This window comes from Vulpes lagopus, chromosome 10 (genome assembly GCF_018345385.1).
Source record: "Vulpes lagopus strain Blue_001 chromosome 10, ASM1834538v1, whole genome shotgun sequence".
Classification (NCBI taxonomy): Eukaryota; Metazoa; Chordata; class Mammalia; order Carnivora; family Canidae; genus Vulpes; species Vulpes lagopus.
This window is the reverse complement of record NC_054833.1, coordinates 97616808-97633019: the sequence shown is the minus strand read 5'-3', so window position 1 is coordinate 97633019 and position 16212 is coordinate 97616808. Positions and strand designations below refer to the sequence as shown.

The 16212-nt window shown below is 40.2% G+C and overlaps 1 protein-coding gene across 2 annotated transcripts in view; it reads right to left on the bottom strand.

The window, feature by feature from the left end:
• Positions 1-16212, bottom strand: part of CDYL2 (chromodomain Y like 2) — a 234434-nt gene that overhangs the window by 51097 nt on the left and 167125 nt on the right. For both annotated transcript variants that reach the window (XM_041771776.1, XM_041771777.1), the window contains exon 2: positions 1374-1962. In XM_041771776.1, the coding sequence (XP_041627710.1) occupies positions 1374-1962 (589 nt within the window). The remainder of the gene's footprint in view (positions 1-1373; positions 1963-16212) is intronic.

Genomic DNA, 16212 nt, shown 5'->3' with positions numbered 1-16212 from the left:
GTCAACCATGGATGTTTATGCCAGGCCTCATTTACACAAGCCCACTCCTCCACGAGAGACGAATTTTTAAAACAAACAGCTTTTACATATGTTAGCAGGCAGAGTCATGTCAGCATCAGGGATCCCCAGACGGAAACGTGAGTCAATCTGGGGCAGACACTGCTAAATAAATCCTGTTTGGGTGAAATTCCTCTCTCTGGAGAAAGAGGAACCTCAGAGCAGATCGCTTAGATTCCCCGGCAAGATTCCCCAGACGCCCCCATTCTCTGCAGCAGGGCATGCCCTGAGCACTCTGAAATCAGCAACGCTCTCCTGTGCATTTGCCTCTGTCACCCCCGTCCTGGGAGCTGTCTGTCCCACCTGCGTCCCACACCCCTACTCCCACACACACTGTGCTTCCAACCAGGGCATCAGATGTCCCTTTGCAGCTGAGCATGAGCTGTCCATGCTCATCCCAAAGCTTAGGGTTCTGGCAGCTAAAGGGAAAAATGCCACCACCGAGACACACAGGTAAATGTACCCGTATGCACAAAATGGGCACAGATGGCTAACCTGGAAGATCTGGGCCACAAAGCCTTTGTCAAGAAGTAATTTCACTATTAAGGAAATGTCAGGTTTGGGAGCTTTAATTACTTGGGTCATTGCCTCCTCTTTCCTTAACTTTGCTTATGGGGTCTTGGTAAAGGGGAGGAATTCTATAACCTTTGCTGTGTTACTTCCAGGATGGAACAAGAAGTGCAAACCGGGAAAATTAGCATAAGATGTGGTCAGGGCAGCATTCAGGACCTCTACAGACATGGGGCCAGGTCATCCAGGCCAGCAACAGATGAGCCTCAAGAGGCTCCAGCTAAGATTGGGTTTAGAGAATTTCATGTCCAAACTGGGTCTGAAAAGAGGAGCAGATCCCACTTTTCTGGACTACACCATGAGGGGCTCAATGAGATGAAAAGCATGCTCTTCTCTGAGAAGTGCATGGTACCTTAGAGAGGCACTGGCCCTCAGGGGACATGAATCTTGGGTCCTGGCGGGTGAGGACTTTGATCAGCCCTCAGAACCAAGGCTCAAGAGTGGTCATCATGGCCCCGGGTGTGTTCAAGTAGTCAGGAATATTCAGCCCATCACAGGTCTTGGCTGGAGCATCAGTGGTTTGGCCTCCCCACATGCATAAGTTTCTGTACCCAGTGTGGGCCTATGACCAAGGCCACATGGCCCTGGGTGAGAGAGGTGGAAAGAGAATGACTACCCTAGCTAGGAGTCAGGGTTGTTGGGTGAGGGTTGGGGGGGAATGTCATATGTAGTTCCCTAGGCTTCAGGAAGAGCTCCCAGCCACCATGGCAAGAAACAAACACAGAGGAGAAAGACAAGCCACATACCGAGCCCGTTCTCTGCCAGCGCTCCATGGTTAACACCACATTCGGCCAGGTCTTGCTCTCCTACATCATTCAAATCCAAGCCAGGCTGGTGGGACCCATTTCCAAAGTGCCTCTCATCCTTCTCAGAGCCGGCGTCCCCATTCTCCATACCATTCTGAGCCTTTTTCAGCGGCATGATCTGCAAACCACTGGGGGTAGTCCTGTAAGACACCGTCTTGGTGGCCCTGTCACCTCCTGCAGGGGGCTTGCCTGAATATCCTTTTTTTGGCTTGGACAGGGAAGGGTTGATTCGCTTCCGTTTATGGGAAGTCCCTTTGCTCTTTCCAGACTCTGAAGGTCTGTGAGAGAGTTTCTCAACTGATGGGCCTCGGCCGTCACGTAGGAGCTTGGAGGCGCTGGTCTGCTTCCCTGACTTGATTCTTTTGTCCTTGGACACGTGCAACCCGTTGAATTCATCGATAAATTCTTCACAGTGCAACAGATGGTGTTCTGGCTCCCACGTGTCCTCCGTGCTTCCGTAGCCTTTCCATCGGATAAGATACTCCCATTTCCCTTTCTTGTTCTTCCTCTTGTCTACAATCCTTTCGACCTGGGACACAAGATGAGAGAGTCAGAAAAGAGGGGAAAAAAAGGGAGAGAGGAAAGGAATCAGTCCCAGGCAACAACAGCACAAATATCAGCACAAATATCAGCACAAAGCCCTCAGGATAGAAGCACACACCAGGCCATGGGGTAAGCCATTCAACAGGGGAAGCTGACACTTCCAGGAGTGTTCAAGAAGCCTGGTTTATTTTAGGACACCATTGAATGGAACCAAAGGCACTCGGCTGTTTCCCTTGACAACTGTGATGCCATGCCTGGCTGGTGGCATCTGCCTGTCCATCCAAGGCTTACTTTTGCTTGGAATCACAATACGAGCTTTTGCTAAAGATCTTTATTTTTTCCATTGTACCCAAGAAAAATCAGATATTTAAAGACCAATTTGGTATGGCTTTTTCACCCTTACTTATGCCAAGTAACATATACTGAGCATTTACATGGTAGGCACTAGGCTAATGTATCCTTATTTATAATAATAACAAATGCTTAGTCAAACTTATTGGTCAGATACTAAATGCCTGGCATGGATGGTCCCATTTCATTTTCCCCATATGACAACAACCCAGTACAGTAAGTATTCTTTCTATCCCCAGTCTACACTGAGGAAATGAGGCTTCCGGGAGATTAGGTCACTCAACCAAGTTCCACGCTGGTAAGGGCAGGGCTGGGATTTGAACACTTTTATCCCAAACTCGCTTTCTTAATCACTAGGCCAGACAACTCTCTCAATTACAAAAATCTTCCACACTGACCAAAATGACTAGAATAGACAAAGCCCTATATCCCTCCCTGCCCCCACCCACAGTAAGCTCCCCCAGTCTACAATGCAGAGCTAATAGGTGAGACCTGAACCTCTCTATGTCTGGTTCTAAAGACATGTGCTACTATCTATGTGCCTTCAAAGGTATGAAAATCTCTTCTGTCTGCAAGTATTCTCATGGAAGAATGCAGTTAGAAAAAAGCCAGTCCTGATGCTAATAACTGGTCAATCAAAAGAAAGAATATGTGAGGGTTCATTTATTATCTTTTCAACTTTGCCCTAGGTGTGAAATTCTTCAACAAAACTAAAAGACAACCTACAGAATGGGAGAAGATATTTGCAAATGACATATCAAATAAAGGGCTAGTTTCCAAAATCTATAAAGAACTTATTAAACTCAACACCAAAGAAACAAACAATCCAATCATGAAATGGGCAAAAGACATGAAGAGAAATCTCACAGAGGAAGACATGGACATGGCCAACATGCACATGAGAAAATGCTCCGCATCACTTGCCATCAGGGAAATACAAATCAAAACCACAATGAGATACCACCTCACACCAGTGAGAATGGGGAAAATTAACAAGGCAGGAAACAACAAATATTGGAGAGGATGCGGAGAAAAGGGAACCCTCTTACACTGTTGGTGGGAATATGAACTGGTGCAGCCACTCTGGAAAACTGTGTGGAGGTTCCTCAAAGAGTTAAAAATAGACCTGCCCTACGACCCAGCAATTGCACTGTTGGGGATTTACCCCAAAGATTCAGATGCAACGAAACGCCGGGACACCTGCACCCCGATGTTTCTAGCAGCAATGTCCACAATAGCCAAACTGTGGAAGGAGCCTCAGTGTCCATCAAAAGATGAATGGATAAAGAAGATGTGGTCATGTATACAATGGAATATTACTCAGCCATTAGAAACGACAAATACCCACCATTTGCTTCAACGTGGATGGAACTGGAGGGTATTATGCTGAGTGCAGTAAGTCAATCGGAGAAGGACAAACATTATATGTTCTCATTCATTTGGGGAATATAAATAATAGTGAAAGGGAATATAAGGGAAGGGAAAAGAAATGTGTGGGAAATATCAGAAAGGGAGACAGAACAAAAGACTCCTAACTCTGGGAAATGAACTAGGGGTGGTAGAAGGGGAGGAGGGCGGGGGGTGGGGGTGAATGGGTGACGGGCACTGAGGGGGACACTTGATGGGATGAGCACTGGGTGTTATTCTGTATGTTGGTAAACTGAACACCAATAAAAATTAATTTATTAAAAAATATATAATAAATAGATTAATTAATTAAAAAAAACTCCCAATGCTTTACCCCCTAAAAAAGCTAAATGTCAACGGAAAAGTAAAACAGTCTCATTCAAAAGTTCATTACATTTCAATGTCAACATAATGGAATTCTGACCCAATGAAATTAATGAGTGAGGAATATGCCCTTGAAATTCACAAAGAGAAAAACAAGGTAAGAAGGGAGTAGTGAATACAGGTATAGCTGATCATTTTTCAAGATGGGTAGCAAGTGAATGGGAGCCTGTTATATGACTGTTTATGTTTACATGTTTGAATTTTTATGTTCAAAATTTTCCACAAGTAAAAAAAAAAAAAAAAGTTGAAAAGTGAGATTGTGTCCCAATGGTTGATGTATAACAGAAGCTATGCAAAATAATTAAATGATTTTCACTGCTTTGCACTTAATAAATATGCAAATGTCTAGGCCATACTGCTTCTTCAGAGACAATTTAAATGGTTTCCTTAATTGATTTATCTACAATTAAATTGGCCTATTTCTATTAAAATTTCTTTCCTTACAAAATGCTCTCTGAACATCTGTTTTAGATTTATTACATAATTTTTAAATGTATCACACAAACTCTATAACAGTTTTAAAAAGTAAAACCATGCCAAACTAATCCAACTTCCCAATCTTTGGATCAAGAAATGGGGCTAGTTGAGTATTCATTTGTGATAATGCTTCAGAAAGTGAAGAGTGTTTCTGGAAGAGCCTGCAACTTTGCACATTTGGAGATCTTTGAAGGGGAAAACCCTCTGCAGGTTTACAGAGGAAGGAAAGTGAACAAGCACCCTGGCACTGCCTGAGATAGCATTCTCAAGAACACCAACCTAGGAGTATCAGGAGGAAGCCCAAATATATTTTAGGAGCTAAGGGATTTGTGTTGGCATGGAGGTCTCCAGCATCAGAAAGCATATGGAGAAACTTTTTCCCCAGGAGAAACTTCTTCCCCAGGAGAAACTTCTTCCCCAGGATGAAACAGAAAACCATGTTAGACAAACAGCCAATACAATGAATAAGTGAACAGGTGGATGAATAAATGGCTGCATTTGGGGATGGATAGATGGATGGATGGATGGATAGATGGAGAAATGGATGGTTGATGATGGGGAGACACATGGGTGGAGACTGGGATAGGTGGGTGAATGGAAGGATGGATAAATGGACAGATGATTGGATTCATAGGTAAAAGGGAGGGTAAAGAGGTAAGTTCAGAAATGGATAGGTAGATGGATGGATGGATGGATGAATGAATGGCACTCACTCACCAACAAAATGAACTTAGTATAAGTCTATGGAAAAAGACTATCTTGTTTATATCTCCTGGTAAGCCTTTTATTGTGTGTTCTTGAGCAAGTTAAATCTCTGTGGGCCTCATATGACTCATCAACCATGGGGGAACTAACAGCACCTACCTCACAGGGTAGTTGTGTAGAATATACAAATAAGTAGTTTTGCATTCCATAGTAAAGGTCACTTGCATATCCTCCTGTGAATACAAACCTTGGTAGGAACTAAAGACAGAATGTTTCTCCACCCTGAGGAATATAACCCCCTAAGGATAATCAACTCCTCCCTGGGAAGAAGGGAGAGTCAACCTACTTACATAAGTCCTTCCAAGTATGGGAGACAGCCTTACTCAAGAAGCCTGGAGAGTCAGCAAGGGTGCAACATCTACACAGCTACTGAGAGCCACACTATGGGTGGGGGGTTTGGTGTCTTCTACTTACTGGAGGATTGAGTCAGAATCACAAGTGGAAACAGAAAGGCTATGGCCACCATCTCTGGTCCCATGCCCACCGGGTCCCTTAAGCCACCGGGTGGCTCAACAGCCATGTCTACTTAAATTAACCCAATACCAACAACAAATAGTATTTTTTAAATTATTTCATTTATTTATTTAGAGTGCAAAAGCATGAATGGGGGGAGAGGCAGAGGGAGAAGGAGAGAAAGACTCTCAAGCAGACTCCACACTGAGCACAGAGCCCAACTCAGGGCTGGATCTCACCACCCTGAGATCATGACCTGAGCTGAAACCAAGTGTTGGATGCCAAACCAACTGAGCTACCCAGGCGCTCCCAACAACAAATGGTATTAACAGGATCATCCCTAATAGCCTGATGTGTGTGGGGGAAATTGTTGCCTCTGCCAGTTTCTATTCACATGACCTTGAGCAAGCTGTCTAATTTCTCTGGGCCTCAGTCTCCCCATCCGTAAAATGTGTTCACAAAGCCTATTTCTTTCAGGTTCACAAAATGAACTGTGTTTTCTGAAAGACCAAAATGCTCACAAGGAGCTCAGAGGACACCTGGCTCAGAATTCCCCATCATACTTGGAATCTGCAATCTCCTAGGACCTAATTTTCTTCTTTACATCCCTTATAGGTTTTACATCCCACTTTTCCTCCTCAGGAGACTCTAAACAGCACCAGAATCCTAATTTGTGCTGGTGATGATAAAAGCCCTACATTATTTAGTCTGCCATGCCCTAACACTCCACACCTGCTGAAAACACAGACCTGGGCCTCCAGGTTCGGGCAGCACTGCTCCTGTGCACCACTCCCACCTTGCCTGCATAAGACCTGCACTGTCAAAGTTCAGTCCCTCCAATGGAGACAGTCTTCGATTCTCTCCCCTTGTAATTACTGACAAACACAATCATTCAATATTAAAAACTCATGTGCTCATACCCACCCACCAGCTTTCTTTAAAGATAAGCAATCTGAGACCTTGAACTGTTTCTCAGAGTTCAACCAAATCATTAATTAACATTTACTCCCTGTGATCCCAGTCAGTATGAGACACTCTTCTACTGCAGGCAAGGGCAAGGAGCTTCCAGTGCAATTATTACCATTGCCACGATGACAAGCGGACGGCTGCCTCATTAGGAATAGTAATGATGATAATCACCCTTATTGGTACATGCTGTTCCAGGAACTGCGCTGAGCACTCAGGAGGTTTTAGACTTCACCTTCATACCCAAGCTGGCGGTGGGCATGACTCTCACCATTGAACAGGTGAGAAAGCTGAGGCTCAGAGAAGGTAGGTAACATTCTCTGGATCACAGAGTCAGTAGATGGCTAGCCAAGATTGGATACCTGGCTCATCAGACTCCTCAGCAAGAGTCCTCAGCTTCCCAGCCACACCTCACCAGTGAGAAGCCATAAGGCTGGTGGGGGACACAGCCCTTAAATGAGCCAGCATGAAGTAGCATGTGGTGATAAATGATAGTGAAGAGGATGTAAGGCAGGAAATGGTGACAGAGGGAACAGGGCCACTCCAGATCCGAAGGTGGGAAAGCCTCCTCTGAGAAAGGTCAAGTTAAGCTAGCACCAAATGGGGGAGAGAGATCACTCCCCACTATCCTCTTCAGCCTTCCACTACCAGGCCAGTCAAATAACATCACTACCAACTCACGCACATCCAGCATTGACGAAGTGCCAGCCACTGCTGTATGTGATCCCTACAGATGAACTATATAGTATATATATGAACTCATTTAATCTTCAAAATAACCCAGCAAGGCAGGTCATTTTATTCTTTTTTAAACAGAGGATAAAGCTGAGGCACCCAGAGGTTAAAGCCCTTGGCCAAGGCCCCTCCTCCAACAATCAGTGGAGAGCTAAGACTTGGCCCAAAGCATCTTGACTCCAGACCCCATACCACGCACTCTTGTCTAGTGAGCCCAACCTGGTTGAGGCTGACAGCATATCCACAGCTTCAGGCACTTGCCCTCAGCTCTGTCAAGATCACAGAAGACCTAAAGCACCTTTACGTGGCTTAGGAGTAGCCTTCTGGGCTGGACTCTCCTAAGGAGCCATGGGGGCCTCCCTCCCCTTCTGCTCCAATTCTCCATTGGTTCAAATGGAAACAGACTAATTATCACTCATATTTCTATCTCAGCTTTCCACCAAACAAAAACAGTACATGAAATTACAGTAGCTCAGAAACCCAGGGTTACCAAAGGTTTTCCAGACTCTTAAAGGAATGCCTCCCACACCAGGTGGGACTGAATTGACGAACTTTGTGTTATAAAACATGATTGCCCTCCTAATGCCAAGAGCAAGAGCAAGAAAGAATAAAGGAAGAGGTCCATGCCTGCTGTGTGGCTATATACACACCAAACCAGCCATCCCTAGACATCTCCAGATTCTGGACCTCAAGTCCCACACCTGCAAGGACCTCTCTCTCTGCATCCTTTCCACATCCTGGGACAACTTCCTTGGGAGTAGAAAGGCACAGGGAATCCCGTCATTACAACTTGTGGTATGAGGACCTCAGCAAGAATAAAGATAGGACAAGTCCTGGAAGCAACCAGATAGGTCTGTTTCAGGTTCGGAAGACTGATCATTTGAGATAATTTACTCAGAGAAGGCAATATCTCCCACTAAGCCCAGCAAAACTACACTAGAGAAATAGCTGCTGGACCAAGAAATTTGGCTCAGAGCCATGTAATTTAAGCCATCCTCCAGGTGGAAGTCTGATTGGAGAACTCAGTAGCATCCAAGTGATGAGGGACCAAGAGTAATTCCCACACCACTCTCCTGGAAAACACTGAACCACAGTACATGATCTCTTTGATCAAGAACACCTGGACAAAACCTGGCAACAATAACATCATCGCAGACACATTCATAAAAACTTCTAACGATTCAGAATATGATTATCCCTAAAAGTTCTCTAAAATCATAACTAAGAAAAGCACTACTACACGTTTTTACATAGTATTTGTGTCTTGTTTTCAAAGATGACAGAAAATACAACCTCTGTTTTTAGAAGAGATAGAAGGAAATGTAAATGATGAAACGAAACCAATAGGTTGAGCAGGAGACTGAAATGAAAGACTCATTTACATAAGAAAGGATGTAAGGAAACCAAAGGAAAAACACAAGCAAAGAAATAAAATTCCCACTGGAACCAAGACAGGACAAAATCAACACACAGAAAATCAAATCTGTGAGGGAGAAAACATACTTGAAAAGCTTCCCAAGGACACAGGAGTTTTTAAAGAAAACCTTAAGGAACATGAGAAACAGACCTCCAGAAGGGTCAACAGAGATCCAACCAAGGTAAGTCTGATAGGGAGAAAAAAACAAAATGGGACAAGAACACAAACAAGGTGTATCAGAAGAAGTCTCTGTATCTTGAGTCTGTGGGTCAAAGAAAGATCTCAGTGATAGAGAAGGCAGAGGTTGAAAATAAATTAACTTTATTTCTTTACTTCTTACAAAATTTCTTTTAAAAATTTATTTATTTATTTATTTATTTGTGAGGGCGGGGGGGGGGGGGGGAACACAAATAGAAAGGAGGGGCAGAAGGAGAAGCAGACTCTCCGTTGAGCAAGGAGCCCAATGTGGAGCTTTATCCCAGAACCCTGGAACCATGCCTGGAGCAGAAGTCATATGGTTAAACAAATGAACCACCCAGGGACCCCACAAAACTCACTAATTTCAAAAAATTAAACCTTCCATTTTCACACCCCAACACTCCTCTATCCAAAATGGTAGGAAAAAAATAAGGCAGACTTCAGAGAACATTAAAATACCAGAATACGGGCAGCCCGGGTGGCTCAGCGTTTTAGCACCACCTTCAGCCCAGGGCCTGATCCTGGAGACCCGGGACCAAGTTCCACTTTGGGCTCCCTGCATGGAGTCTGCTTCTCTCTCTGCCTGTGTCTCTGCCTCTCTCTCTCTCTCTCTCTCTCTCTCTCTCCCTCCCTCTCTCTCTCTCTGTCTCTCATGAATAAATAAATAAAATCTTAAAAAAAAATAAAAATATAAAAAATAAAATACCAGAATAAAAAATTGAAAAAAATAATTATTGTAAACTTAAGAATTCCAAAACCAATGAAGTGGGCCTTCAGATGAAAAGGAAGGTGGAAGGCATCTCATGTGTTAAAGAACAAAATATATATAACTATCCATTTAAAAAAATGACCCTGAGGATACTGCAGTGCCAGAAAATAAGAAAGTATTTAAAAATTAAATAAATAAGCCCCAAATGGTAGGAGAATGCCAAAAGGAACCAACTGAAAGAGTTCCCAGTCACCAAAACTAGAATAATTTGAATAAGAAAATAAATAATGATAGTACTACATTTATAACCCAAAAAGTAAAATAAATATCCATGAGTTCATCTGATATAAATAAATGAATTACTTATCAGAAGTTGCTTGCAGGCCAAATCTGGCCCAATGCCTGTTTTAAAAAGAAAGATTTATCAAAACATACCCATGCCCATTCATTTATGTATTATCTATGGGAGTTCCAAACCACAAAAGTAGGGAGAACTGTGTAACAGAGACTGCATGGCCCATAAAGTCTAAAATGTTTGCTATCTGGCTTATTACAGAAAAAGTTTGCTGACTCTGGAATAAATAAACAAATGGTGGAGAAAAGACCAATATTCCCTACAGAAGAATTCCAAATAATAAATGCAAAAGACTAAGGCAAACAGAAAACTCACTACTGGAATGCCACAGAAATAATTGCTATAGTCAACATCCAGAGATAAATGCTAAAATTAGTGGGTAAAACTTTAAAGATTAATCAGATATTTGTATAGCACCAAAGTATCCCACCAACAAACATATCAACTACCATGGTAGTTTTAACAGATGCCCATCAATTGATACCCCTCCTTTAGGGGGTGGAACTTAGTTTAGTTCCTCTCCTTTTGAGTGACCGTACTCAATAATTTCTTTCTAATGAATAGAGTATGTGCAGGGAGACAGTAACTACACAATGGAGAGCCCTGGCAAACACCAGTGATCAAGGCTATATCACCCATGATAAATCATGTCGATGCCACATATACTCTGACATAATTCATTTAGAAGGGTACTTCCCTCTGTGGTGTAACTCCTCAAACCCATTACTTCTTGAGAAAATATCAGACAAACTCAGACTGAGAAACAATCTACAGAACTCCTGACCGGTATTTTTGAAAAGTGTCAAGGTCACGTAATGCAAAGAAAATATGGCGATACTGTCTGGGATTAAAGGGGTATTGAGAAAGTAATGACCAGATGCAATGTGGTATCTATCCTGGAAAGGATATTCCTGAAATACTGGTGAAACCCTGATGAAGTCCACAGTTTAGTTCATAATGTAGCACAATGTTAATTTCTTAGTTTTGATAAATGATCATGTTGTAAAATGTAAATAACTGTGAAAACTGCTTAAGAGGTATATAGGAACTCTTCATAATTCTTCTAAACAATCTTTATAATTCTTCTAAAAATCTATAATTATTCCAAATGATCTCTTTTAGATTTTATTTATTTTAAAGAGAGAGAGAGAGAGCACCCACAAGCCTGGGAGAGTGGCAGAAGGAGAGGAAGAAGCAGACTCCCTGCCACGGATCTTAACCCCAGGACCCTGAGATCACAACCTGAGCCAAAAGCAGATGATTAATCAACTGAGCCACCCAGGCATCCCTCCAAATTTTTTTTTTTTTTTTAAGTACAAGCGTAACGTTTAGTACATACAATTATATACTAAAAAAAATAAAGTATCTGAATATTAACAACAATTATAAAACCTAACAATTTTAAGTACTCATATATTTATTTTCTTAGTGACAGAAATTAAAAGAATAAGCAAAGACAGGGCCACCTGGGTGACTCAGTCAGGTGGGCAACGAACTCTTGATTTAAGCTCAGCTCATGATATTGGGTTCATGGGATTGAGCTCTACAAAAGGCTCTGTGAAGCTAGAGGTCAGCTTGGGCTTCTCTCTCTTCCTCTCTCACTGCCCTACCCCACCCCCATGCATGCATGCTCTCTCTCTTCTAAAAAGAATAGATGAAAAAAACAAAAAAAAAGAATCAGCAAAGATGTATCAGGCAGTACCACATTTTGTAAGAGTATCAAAATAAAATTGAGGAGCAAATTGCATTAAATAGAAAAGGACGATTTTCTTCATTGAAAATAGTCACTAATATATAATAGGAATGAATTTTTCTGCAGCAAATAATAGATCAAAATTATTAAAATATTCAACAGAAAATGATAGAAGCAAGTTGGGCTGAAGATTTAAATTCAATACTTTCAGACATGGAGAGATCAAGCAAATGGAAAACAGACATATAAGATATATGAACAATATAAAAATGATGGTCATTCTAGTAAATATCACAGGTATTTGTATAAACAGAAACTTTCAATTTCATAATCTGTAAGGAAAAAAATCTACAAAATTTAAAGAAAACTACTTTTGGTACACTTATAAAAATTACTAAAATATCAGAGAAAAACTAATAAATGCTAAAAAGAAAATACTGTGTGGACTGTGTTCTCTAAATGCAATGCTATAATACTAGATGAAAGAACAATTTAAAAATAAATCTCAACCACTATTACAAATGAAAAAAATAATCCTCAGGACAATCAGATAAAGAGCTAAGAAAATTTATAATAATGATTTTTTGAAAAGTAAAAACTAAGTACACACATATTATCAAAGTAGTAGGATGCAGAAGGAAGGGAGGGAAGGAAGAAGGGAGAGATGGAGAGAGGGAGAGAGGAAGGGAAGGAGAGGGGGAGGGAGGGAGAGAGGGAGGGAGGGAGAGAGGAAGAAAGGAAGAGAAGAAGGGAGGTTGGGAGGAAAGAATTCTAAATCGACCCTGACTAATCAGTAAAAGAAAAATCACCCTTGGGAAGTAAGATGAATGAATAAATATCAAAGTAGAAATTAATAAACTAGAAAACATACAAAAGCTGAACCTACTGACATTCAAAAACTAAATAGAAAGCAAAATGGCAGAGTAGGCAGCTCCAAAAGCCTGTCCCCCGCCCCTAACAGAAACATTGAAAAAAAATTTTTTTTATTCAGAACCAACTCTTTTAGTCTTCTGGAAAATAAAGTTTATAGCAACCACACAAACACTAAATCAAGAAAAAACACAAACATAGTAGGAAAGTTTTGCATTACTTTTGCTTGCCCTTGACCCTCCCACTCCCTAGCTCATCAGTAGCGTTGAATAAGGCAACCCCACATTCCCAGTGTAGGACCATGGTCCTTGATTCTGGAGAAAGCAGAGAAGACCTTATCCTCAAAGAACTGTGTTTGTTCTAACTGGTCTGTGGGCTACCTGAAAGATGGGCACAAGCATTTCCTTTTGTTTTGCTATTCCTGAAACTTACTCAGGTTGGAAAAAATGGCTATGGAGAGTCATTCTTTCAAAACAATGTGAGGCAAATGAACAATCTGCTGCCAAGTAGGGTAAAAGAGTGCTGTTGAGAAAAACAATAGATGCATAGAAAGCCTGGGAGGAAAAGCTAGAGAGTTTCTTCAGAAAATTAAAGCATTAAAAAAATGCCCATGTATACTGGAAATTTAGAAAGCTAAGCACTTGCCCTGGGCAGAATGCATGTTTGGAAAAGACCTGAGACAGCTCTACACTTTCCACTTCTGATGGATCTCTAAGCTTAGATCAAGGACAAGTGACAACTAAGGCAGTTGTAAATGGCCTGGCTAAGCACTGAAGGAATGTCCCAACAGAATTAATGTAGGAGAATCAGTCTTTCTCTCCTTCATTCTTTCTTTCTCTTTCTCTCTTTCTGTTCTTTATTTCTATTTTTATTTCTCCTGGAATACAAGGAAATCTGTCACAACTAGCTTAACACAAGCTAAAGGAACAGAGACTTCAGCGACCACACATGACAAAGAATACAGACTTTACAAAAAGAGCTCAGAGAAGTCTCTAAACAAACAGCAAGAGCCCAAAACAAGAAACAAAAACAACCCTGAGAAGGGGGAGTAGTCTGATTTCCAAAGTTACCACATACATTCTAACTGCCCAGTTTTCAACAAAAAAGCTATGAAACATTAAAATAAACAGTAAAGGGGTGTGCCTGGGTGGCTCAGTCAGTTAAGTGGCTGGCTTTGGCTCAGGTCATTGATCCCAGGGTCCTGGGATTTAGCCCAATGTTCAGCTCCCTGTGCAGCAGGGAGTCTGATTCTCCCTCTCCCTCTGCCCGTCCTCCCCTGCTTGTGTGCTCTCTTGTGTAGCCTCTGCTGTCTCAAATAAAATCTTTAAAAAATATAAAAAAAAATAAAATAAACAGGAAATATGGCCCATCAACAGAAGAAATTAACAGAAACTACCCGAGGAAGGACAGACATTGGACTTGGCAGACTTCAATCAACTGTCTTAAATATGCTCAAGGAGGTAGATGAAACCATGGACAAAGAGGTGAAGCCAAGGTAACAATGTCTCAACAAATAGAAAACATCAACAGAGATTTTAAAAATCATAAAAAAGAACCATAGGGAAATTTGAGAAGTGAAAAGTACAATAACTTAAATGAAAATTTTACCACAGAGTTCAGTAGAAGATTTATAAAGGCAGAAGGAAAAAAACAGCAAACTTGAAGACAGATAAATTGAAATTATCCAGTCTGAGCAGAAAGAAAAAAAATGAAAAAAAAAAAATAAATAAACACAGATCTATAAGACTCCATCAAAGGTAATAGCATAAACACAATGGGTGTTCGAGAGAGGAGGAAAAGAATGGGGCAGAAACAATATGTGAAGAAATAAGAGCCAAAAATTTCCAAATTTTATGAAATATGTAAGTCTATACATTCAAGAAGCTCACCAAATTCCCTTAGGATAATCTCAAAGAGATCTACAAGAGACACATTAGAATCAGCCAACAACAAATTCAAAGAGAGTCTTAAAAGCAGCAAGACAGTAATGACACCTCATGTACAAAAGATCCTCAATAAGATTAAGTCAATTTCTCATCAGGAGTGATGGAGGCCAGAGGCAGAAGAATCACATATTAAAGTGCTGAAAGAAAAAATGTCAATCAAGAATTTTACATCTGGCAAAGCTACCCTTCAAAAATGAAGGAAGAATTATGATATTCCCAGATAAACAAAAACTGAGGTAATAATATCACTAGTAGACTTGTCCTAAAAGATATGATAATTAGAATCCTTTAGAATAAAATTAAAGGATAGCAGATATCAAATTGAAGCAATATGAAGATATACCAAACTCTAGAAAAGATAACCAATAAGCAAATATAAAAGCCAGCATTATTGTATTTTTCATTTGCAACTTTTTGTTTCCTTTATGATATAAGATAAACATATTAAGCAATAATCATATATGTATGTTAATGGGTACATTATATAAGGATATAGTTAGTGACAATAACAAAAAAAGAGGGAATCAGCTGCATATAGGCAGTTTTTCTATGATATTGAAGCTAACTAATACCAAAACTTACGATGTTAATGGTAAAACCCATAGTACACTAAAAAAGTATCCAAATAATCTGCAGTAAATGACAAGGGAATCAAAACATTATATTACAAAAACTGATCCTTGAAACAAGAGAATAGATGAATGACTGATTAATCCCATTGAAGAAGAAATAGAGCAAATACAAATAAAATCAATCAGAAATGAAATGAGAATATAACAGATGTAAATTAAATGCGTGCAATACCATGTACTCTAACATGATGAGAAGTTTGGAATACTGAATAAAATGCATATTATAAAATATACACATTAGCAAAAATGACTCAGAAGAAACTGAAATTGGAAAGAAATACAGATACAGTTACTAAAATTAAATATCTGAACAGAATGATAACTATAGGAAAAAATGAGTAGTTACTAAAGAATTTCCTAAGAAAAAGTCTACCCAAGAATCGTTCAGATATTTAAGATACAGGTAGTTCTAATAGTATAGATATTATTTTAGTGCATAGAGAAAAAAATGGAAAGCTTCCAAATCCACTAAACAAATTTAGCATTGCCTCTGTGAAAAATCTTGAAGAGGGCATGACAATAAAATCTATGTAACAATTCCACTGATCAATCTGATATAAATGTCTTAAATGGAACTAGAAAACAGAAAGAAATAATGTATTTAAAGAGTAAAATATCTTGAAGTTACAGACAGTTAAATTTTGAAAGTACTAATGTAAATTTCACAATAATTGGTAAAAGAAGGTAAACTGACATGCTCTTAGTAGACACATTAACAGTCAATTACCCAAATTTTAAATTCATTCCAGACCATATCCCCCTGCAAAAGACCAATAATATATATGACAAGGAAAAGCTATATTAAATTAACAGTTTGAATTAATGTTAATAGTAAAATATAATAGGCACTCCCACTGAAGTCAAGATAAAAACAAAGA